This window comes from Melanotaenia boesemani, chromosome 3, assembly GCF_017639745.1.
Source record: "Melanotaenia boesemani isolate fMelBoe1 chromosome 3, fMelBoe1.pri, whole genome shotgun sequence".
Taxonomy (NCBI): Eukaryota; Metazoa; Chordata; class Actinopteri; order Atheriniformes; family Melanotaeniidae; genus Melanotaenia; species Melanotaenia boesemani.
The window spans coordinates 32,075,938-32,085,531 of NC_055684.1; the positions used below are offsets into that span (position 1 = coordinate 32,075,938).

The 9,594-nt window shown below is 37.6% G+C and overlaps 1 protein-coding gene across 1 annotated transcript; it reads right to left on the bottom strand.

Annotated features, from left to right (window-relative positions):
• Nucleotides 1–934: 934 nt before the first annotated feature.
• LOC121636923 (translocon-associated protein subunit alpha-like) lies at nt 935–5,330 on the bottom strand. Its single transcript, XM_041980789.1, has 9 exons — nt 5,191–5,330; nt 3,838–3,950; nt 3,594–3,687; nt 3,331–3,458; nt 2,796–2,930; nt 2,569–2,645; nt 2,075–2,153; nt 1,668–1,761; nt 935–1,490 (listed from the first exon to the last, which is right to left on the bottom strand). Exons 1-9 carry the CDS (start codon nt 5,258–5,260, stop codon nt 1,426–1,428), a joined length of 855 nt encoding a protein of 284 aa, XP_041836723.1. The 5' UTR covers nt 5,261–5,330; the 3' UTR covers nt 935–1,425.
• Nucleotides 5,331–9,594: the final 4,264 nt, after the last annotated feature.

Sequence of the window (9,594 nt, forward strand, 5' to 3'; positions counted from 1 at the left end):
AAATTCTTCTACTCAGCTATAAAGCTCTTCATGATCTAGCTTCATTGTATCTGAAAGATCTATATTTTCCCAGCAGATCGTTTCCTTCCCAGACTGTAGTTTGAAATGTGGTTCCTAAATATAGAATGAGAGGTAGAGCCTTTAGATATCAGGCCCTTCTCTTGTGGAACCTGTTCCCAGTTTGGATTCAGGAAGACTTGAGATTAGGTTGAAAAGTTTTGGGACACTTAGGGCTGGTTTGGTGACCCTAAGCCGTCCCTAGATTTACAGGTCAAAAGTTTGGACACACTTTTTAATTAGACTTTATGGGAAAGTGTATTCAAACTTTTGACCGGTACTGTGTGAGTGTTCCTTTTCTCTCTTAGTATAAATATGTATATACAGTTTCTATTCCCTTTAACTTATGTATCTTTTTCTTTCTCAGCAGGTATTTGTGGCAGTCAGGGTGCTGTTGACCCCTCTTTCCTGTCTTCTCCACCCCCAACCAGTTGACCAGATGACCGCCCTTCCTAAGCCTGGTTGTACTGGAGTTGAAGCTTCTGTAAGTCTTATTTATCTGCAATGAAAAGATCATCTGTCCATTTTTAATTAATAACTCTCCCTGGAAATCCACCCAGGTGACAACAGTACCACAAATACCAAGGCAGTTTCCAAAAAAGAAAAGAAGAAAAAAAAAATCAACACTGTTCATTCTTTTATTGTTTCTCAAAAACTGTAGTTATTACAAACAACCTGAGAGACTTTAATATCCTGGAAAAAGGCTGAAATTCTCCAACAGCCTCTAGTAGTGAAAGGGGAAAAAAGGGAGCCTGCAGAGATGCTGAGAACTTTGTTTTAATGCTTGTGTCTGCAGCTGCCATTGCCCCATTCAAACTCATTAAAATCAAAGTTTTCAGACCTTTGACATGTTTAAAAGCAAAGGATTTTTTTTTTAAATAAACGTCACACTTTTCTGCAGGGCACCACACATACAGTGCAGATAAGGCACAATAGTGTGATTATAGAGAGGACAGAAATAACCCTCATTCTACAAATAAAATACTTACGGTTTGAAATCACAGAATCCATTTATCCTGATAATTCAGGTAACAAACCTCCAAATAAAACGGCTCCAGACTCATCAACAATTCTGACTCACAGCATTCATGTGATACACACAGCCCCCTTCAAGAAAGCAGTCTGTACCACATCTTCCTAATTTAATCACTCGCTGGTGTATTTTTAATCAATTTTATATTCACAAGAATAAAAAAAAGTATGCTCAACAGACTGAGTCAGATATCCATATGGACATCTTTAACTCACTGCTTAGGCTGAAAACTTGCAAAAATGATGATCCTTTGTAAATAGAATTCAGGATGCTGTGGTAAGAAGATTTGAAAGTCTGATGGACAATAAGAAAAAGGATGGAGGCAGGCAGATGTTTTATTGGTCGACACCAGCTGCCCTTTTGGTTCGTTTCCTTGGAGACGTTTTAGGAGAAGCCTTACCTGGAGGGAAAGGAGGGAAATATCAGATATTGAAGGCTGTTTATTTTGATGGAGAATAAGAATACAAGAAAAAGACCACCTCATCAAACAAGCACAGTGAACGTAATGTTGAGACTAACAGTTGAGAGTGATTCAGGGTGTTACTAACTAATGACAGATGGATAGAAATGAGCATACTCATGGCATTGAGAGTCTCCTGAGGAATCCAGCTGATGTCAACGTCATTAATTCCAGTTGTGCCCTTCTCTATTTTAACAGAAATCCTCTTCCTCTGCAAGATACACAGTAAAAAGAACAATTTTCATCCATCATCCCTATTTCAAGTGAAGGATGGACAACACCCCCCTTTATATGCACTGTTGTTGACCTAACAGTAAATCTTTATTTCTATTAGAGCTGTTAAACAAATGGAAGTTGCTTGTCTCATCTACATTCATGTGCAGACTGGTCAAGCACCCTCGACCCCACCCCTCTGTTTTACAAGAGTAAGGTCCCCCTTTTCTTATGTGGATATAATGCCATTTCAATAGCTAGATTGTCTCTACTTAGAATGGGCCAAAGTGCAGCTGATGGAAGACACATACCGTCCTAGACTCCAGAACCTGGTACATCCCAAAGACCATCAGGGCCACCAGTCCAACAAGGAACACGTACATGAACATTCTGTGAATAAAACACATTTATTTGTCTTCTTACTGAAGTGCAAATACACAGGAGCACAAACAACCCACTAAAGATATGTGATTTCTCCTCACCAGCATCTTTGGGAACAAACGTTAAGAGTTTTAGTATAAAAGCTAATCTAACAAAACCGTCCCCAGCCTTGAGATTTTAGGAAGGACATTTTGCTTTGGTTGTCTAATTTGCGTGTGACAGTTTGTTCAGTTTGCACCACTGGCACAATACAGACAGCTCATTTCATAGTGCCAATTTCACACCTCCTTCTACAGGTTTTTACATGTTCTTCAGAAGCCAGAGAAAGAAAGCACTGCAAGATATTAGTTCAACACTCGCCTTCAGTCTTCCAGCAGCTTTAGCTGCATTTACATTTTTGTAAAAACAGACATGAAAGTCTTACGTTTCTCCATCCAGTCCCTCTTCCCGCTCAGTGATAGTGACCGTCTGGTTATAAATGGCAGTCTGGAACGCAGTACCCTGATGAAAGAGGTAAAAAACATTACAAGTTAGCAAATCCAAGTTTCAGGTTCACAAGATTATTCAAATCAGAGGAAATTCTTCAAATATGCTTCTTACTGTACATGTAAAAAACAAAAACCAGTTACAGAAAAGCAAACCTTTTTGTACCTCAGTGTCATGGTAGCTGAGGAGGATAACAAGACCGTAGGGACGACCGGCCATGTTTTGTGGTGGGATGAAAGAGTACTCGAAGGAGGCCTGAGCCTGAGGCTGGACTACAGTATTCAGGGGCAAAGCTGTGAACTACAAGAACGTAGACATTTAAACTTTTAAAGACATATTACTTTCTAAAGTTATGACACAAGAAGTATATTTCTATTGTAATCATGGTGTTAAAGGAAGAAGGAAAAAAAAGCCTTTGGTCCATTAACAGTAAATAGAAAGGTTTAAAAATTCATGAAATATAAAATTATTTTTATTGTTTTATTTTGGTGTGAAGCACTTTGGTCAACCGTGTTGTTTTAAAAGTTTATATAAATAAAGTGGAGTTGGATAAAAGAATATATGAAGCAGAGTAACAATGAGATAATGACAAATGTGTGTACTGATTTAGAATGGTGAAGCTTATTTTAAGCAAAATAAAAATTTTTTCATGCATTAAATGAAATAAGCTGCCATGCTGGCCATTTTAGGTGACACTTACATTCTGAATGAAGAACTGGAAGTCTTGGGGGTAACGGATGGAGGCCTCCAGCGACTGAACAGTGAAAGCCTGGCTGCCTTTATTGGTGAAACCCACTAAGAACCTCACAATCTCATTGGCAGGAAAATCTAAGTGTTTAAAAAGAAATGAAAAGAAAAAAATGATTTGTGCTTCACTTTACAAAAAATTATTTTTGTCTTTCACATTTCTATACAATAAATGTTCAAATCAAGAAAAAATTATAATAATAACTATTGACCAACCTTCTCCTGCTGTGAAAATGATGGTAGTGTCGGCATCAGAGTGAGACGTTATGAGTTTATCTGTCGCTTCATCCGAGTACTCTTCATTTCCTTCCTGATGAACACAAAATGATAAGTAAATAAGACAAATGTCCAATTTCAGTGCGCTCAAAGTTGTAAACCATCCATATTATACAGACATAGTGGTGCAGATACACGACAATCTGCCTGTAAAATGTCCCATGATCAAAGATGCTACACATACTGAGTTTTGCATCTGATCTTCTTCAACAAGAACCTCCTCTTCATCTTCGTCATCATCTACTGCAGCCTCGTCAATAATGTCTTCACCTGAGTCTGAGTCTGCATAGACATGCCCTAAAAATTCAGAAGACAGAGCAGTGAGTGTGAATCATTAAAAGGTGTGGTTGTCAAGTCGTAAAATCCTTTAGAACTGGATTAAAGTGAATGAATTAGGTTGTTATTGTTATGCTTTTACATTTAAACACAGATATAGCTAGGGTTTGTCAGAAAATAGTTCCACACCATGTGTTCTAATGACAATACAGTAAATAAACTACCGTAATTTTCACTTTTCACAAATCCCTCCATGTATATAATATTGGAGTGGCTTACAACTAGTAGATGTTTTCTACTTGACAATATCTGTCAGTGTTTTAGGATCGGTGAAACAACGTAATTCATTAAAAGAGTTCATTAAAGTTGTACATCTGATATCTGCTCAGAACCATCTTTTTACGGTGATGCTAAAGATGAGTTTGCATGCTATTTATATTTACATTTATATTTACTATACTATATCAAAATAATGCATGTAGAAGACATATCCCATCAGTATATTTTAGTCAGTTTACCTGTTTTTATCAGATAAGACAAAACCCTGTTTGGTACAGCAGGCTAGATTTGTTATACAAATTATTACTGTGATAATAAATTAATGAAAACATTTACACAAACACAAGTTTATAACGGGTTGTTAAATGACTTAGAGATCCTTGAGAAATATCAAATAACTATTACCAAAAGTATCAACAAATCAGTGAACAGATGTAATTAAAATATGGCATTTCAAATCTATTTAGTTGATTAGAATGACTGAATCTGAAGTGTTTCTGACACTTTATTCTATAACACTGCAGTGCAATAAAAACTCTAATTTGAATATGGGTCAGTGGGAAGAGAAATAAAACCCAGTCAGAAGCCCCCATCTCATCTATGGTGACGTGTCCCAGCAGGAGGGGGCTCCTGGGAGTTGTTTCATCCCCACGGGTTTGAAACATCTGGATAAAATCACCAACTCTAAAAGCGACACAAAACTTTATATGGAACTATAATTTATATGCTAACACCAAAGAATGAGCAGCTGTTCGGCGACGACCTTTTCCATTCGGCTCAAGAAGACATTGGCTACATTTTCTCGGTTCCGTGAAAGTGTTTCTAATTATTAGTTGTAATCCAAGTTAAAGCAGCGGTAAACAAAGTTGCCTGTGAAAAGTTGTGTGAGTATGCCACGTCAATTTGGAACGGTTAGCAAAATTAGACCTGCTTAGAAACCCTTTCAACTTCAAAGTGAACACAAAGAAAAAAAAAAACTTACCGACAGTTATTAGCCCACAAGGGAAAGCCAGGAGAAAAAGCAGCAACAATTTTGATCCGAAATTGAACATTTTTGCAGACTTGACGTCTGACGCTAGTAACACATCAGCGTTTAGCAGAAGAGAGGGCGAGTTGAGGAAGGGGCGGAGCTAAGACTCGTTACACACGCCTTGGTAGATCCGTGCTGCATTCGCTAGCAACTGGGAATTTTGAAAACTGTCATGCATTAAATCTTATCTTATTTTGTTTTATTTTGTTTATTTATTTATTTAAACTTGTCCTGTCCAGCATCGTAGCAGACAGAATGGTTCGCTTTGCCAAGGGGAACTTTATGGGTATAAGGCTACTCTTGCTAGTTTATTTATTTATTTAGAATTATGGAATTCATGGAATTTTGTTGGACCTGATCAGAGGGGATAGAAAAAAAGTAGAAAAGGAAGTGAAAAGGAAAGTAGCAAAAGGAAGAGGCGACAAAGATACAGTACATACAAGGCAACGACCCTTCAATCCAACCACCAGACAACCAACTGCTACACCTGTATAGAAACACAACAGAGAATTTCCTACAGCTTCTACAGGTAAACTAAGCTGACAATCATCAAGAGCTCCTACAAAAACATAACCAAGACAACAACAAAAAAACATGTATCACAAAAACAACCAAAGCGGTCACAGGGCCAAGATTGGCAGTCACTGACCCCGCCATCCAGGATGGCCAGAGCGAAGGGCCCAGAGATGCCCCCCTCCCCCCAAGGCAGAGGGCCCGCACCTTCCCCCTACCCTCCCTCCTCCACCCACCCGCCCCTACCCCCATCTAGCCATCACGTAACCCCTCACTCACAGCCTCCCCTGTGCCGTACCCACGAACACTCACTTTCACACACCCACATCATGCATTCTTTCACCTCTCATGAATGAGGAACACATCTCTATTGTTGATGTGTTTATTCATCTTTGTGGCCAAATTTCAAATTCATAAATGTAAATTCTTAAAAAGGAACCCCAAGTTTTTAACTTTTCTGATGGAGGTCAACTATTAAGTGAAGTCTATTAGTTTCTCTATAAATCAAAGGGCTTTAAATACTTTACAGATCCATACCCTATATGAAATTAGCTGATATGGATCACTTTTTTGTTACCACATTGCAGTGTGCTACTCCCTACTTCGTCTTTTTCATTTTATTTTTACCCGCTGACACCTGTTCCACTGTTAACCTGTTCTCTGTTGTTTTGTATAGCAAGCAGGTAATATTCCTCTTTTTGTAAAGAACACCCAACTGTTTCTGTAAATTTGTTATAGGGTAAAAAAAACAAACAAAACTCTTTATGTGTTTAGCTGTGGAATGGTTCACTAAGTCCTTAAGCTTTATATAACCACCTATATGTTTGAACAAATGGTCACATAAAACAAACAAAATATTATATTTATATATAGCTGGCTTCTATGTCATCCATGGGGAGGCTGCGCCAAAATAATGATGGTTATCAGATACATGGAGGTGTAAAATGAAGTCTAAGACAATAAGCCTTTTCTGAGATAAATTTAGAGAAAAAGACACCAAAGCCTGGATGCCTAGAAGATCAGGATCTTGATGTTTGACCACCTCATACACACATACACATACACATGCTCTGACATATCCAGACTACATTAAATGCATAAATTGTTTGTTTGAAGAGGGGCCCCCTCTGAAGAAAATGCATGGATTGATGGGTCTGTTTGAAGGGATTCATTTATTTTTGACTTTGGTAAATATGGTTAAGATTCAAAATTCTTTATTGTTATTCAACACAAACACAAACAAAAATAAGACAACCAATATATTAAAAAGAGAGAGAGAGAAAAAAAAGAATAACAAAGAAAGTTGTAGCGGTACTGTGATGTAAACAGATTATTTTACTGTCAAGTAGTAGAGTGAAATATTGCATATAATGATTATGCTGTTTATTGTATACATAGTGGCATGATATTAGCTGTAGGAGCCATATGTTGGGTTATTTATTTCCTACTTGAAGTATGTGTGCACAAGGCAGTGACACCACCGGTGATTGTGGGTGGCACTGTGGCTGGCACTGTGGGTGGCTCTGTGGGTGTGTTGAGGTTATTAATGAGTGTGCTCACCTGTGTTGGTTTGGGGCCTGGAGCATGGAGACAGGGTGAGCTTGAGCTGAAACTTTCTATTAACCGTCATTGTTATCATTGTCACTGTCAATGTATATTATTAATATCAGTTAAATGCATTATTTTGATACAATCTTATACATCCTGAAGCTCATTAAACAAAGTAGTGTATGCTTCTTGAGATTGAGATATGGATGTAAAACAATAAAGCATTATGGCATGTGCACTTTTAGCGTGATGTGTTTTGGATAAAACCTCAAGTATCAGCCTGCCGCGGCGTTGTAAGGTTAAAGTTGGTGCGCCGCAATATTAGCATTGCTGCACATGATCCTGAACATAAAGAGCTCACTACTCAGACTGTTGTCCAAGTTGGGACTTAATTTGAACAGTCAGCATCAGGGTGACTCCTACTGAGCCTGGTGGTTCTGGCTCTGATGATGCGTAGCATCCTGCCTGACAGGAGGTAGACAAACAGGCTGTGCAGGATATGTGGGGTTTCTCATGATGCAGGAGGTTCTCTTCCTGCTCCTGCTGCTGCAAATGTTACACACTGTGGGCAGGCCGCTGTTGGTGATCTTCTGTTAAGAGTTCACCACTCTCTAGAAGCAGAAACTGTACCACACAGTGAAACAGGAGGTGAGGACTTTTGCCACAGCAACCCAGTGGAAAGTTGTCAAGACCCACCAGTTCAGCCCTGCCTTCTGTAGGCTAAGAAGACGGTAAAGGCATTAGTAAGAAATTAGTTTCACTCAAAGTCCTTCACAGTTAAATTATTTGAGCTGTTCAACCATATCATTTGATTAATATTTGATTACATTTTTCCAATTAGCCTCCTCTGTTTGGATCCTCTTTACATAAGCCTGCCTCACACTTTAAAAACCTCTAATGTAATTGTATCAACGGGCTTATTTCCCAGTTACAGTGCTCTATTCTAAATGATCCAGTCTAGCATTGGCTCCACAGTGCAACAGGCCACAAGTCAGTTTTTCTTTGAGTTTTGATTTTCCCACATTGACTGTGAAAAGGAAGAAAATGACATAGTTTATAATTTTTTTACAATACAGATTAAAACTCAAAGGGATTTATTTTCAAGCTCATGAAAGCCTGGAAAATTGAGTGATTTACATGATTATTTAGAGGATGTTAAAGAGTGAATGTCTGAAAACTTCCTTAATTTAACCTCCACAAAAACTGATTCTAGTAGATGGTAAAGGAAATTCTGCCACCTGCTGGGCTTAAAGTAGATAACATCAAGCCTGCTGGGAGGAAACTGCACGTTGTTTGATCATTCTATGAAACTTGTAGTGTCATGTTTTTACCATCTTAGATAGATTTAAAATATAATGTATTTTTTTAACTTTTAAAGATACTGTATAAAGCACTGTATAAAATTTTTTACATGCTCTTAAAAATAAAGAAAATTTTTGAGAGAACCTGTTACGATGATCAAGGTAAATGTCTTGAGCTAGTATGCTACTATTATATGTGCATTGTTGGCTGAACAAATTGAATCATAGCTAATTGTGAAGAGGATCTTGTTTCGGGCTTCACAGGGTTTCTTTACTGTGCAGGCTTTAGGCAAATGACTTCCACAACCTTTTCAGCACTGTTTGCTTTCCAATATCCAAATTATTCTTTCCATGCAATGGTTCCTAAAATATGACTCAAAAGACATTATGTATTAAAAATACAACATAAACTTAATTTATGTGGTCTAATAAAAGTTAGTTCCAAGTACAGGTGTGACAGGTTCAGAATCCATGGATTGAAGACCTGCTTCTGAGGTTAAGATGGACATTTTGCTTTTACTGATTAGTTTAACTTCAGTTATTTACATATTTATTACAGTGTTTTGTATTTTTTTTGGGTGTTTTTTTTTTTTTTAAACCAGCTTATGACTGGTTGAGCAGGTATATTTAAAACAACCTAGTAACGTGACGAGGTTATTAATAACGTGTTATTGGTTAGTGTGGACTTATTGACACGATAGTTTGACAAAGTTAATAAAATTAATGATCACCACCCACTCAAGTCCTGAATTCTTATTAATTATTTTAATAAGATGCCAGTTTAGATGTTTTCTTTGAGTTGAGCCACACATGAACATCAACCGAGTAATTTTTAACAACATTACACAAGAAATGGCAAAGTTTTCAGTATGAAGAGCATCCTCTTCTTTAACTTGATAAAGCAAAAAGTGCATAAATTTTCCTGTCATAGCTGCACATGATGGATGCTCCAGCTTCTTGAAGATGGAAAAGAATTTCCCAATTACTGAAATAT

Bases quoted from the DNA above. Each gene is read 5' to 3' on its own strand.
- LOC121636923 (XM_041980789.1), bottom strand. From the start codon at position 5,260: ATGTTCAATTTCGGATCAAAATTGTTGCTGCTTTTTCTCCTGGCTTTC. The intron at 2,646-2,795 runs GTACAAAAAGGT...CTCTTTCATCAG, and splicing joins TCAGCTACCATGACACTGAG to GGTACTGCGTTCCAGACTGC. The intron at 1,762-2,074 runs GTATGTGTCTTC...TGTATCTTGCAG, and splicing joins AGGTTCTGGAGTCTAGGACG to AGGAAGAGGATTTCTGTTAA.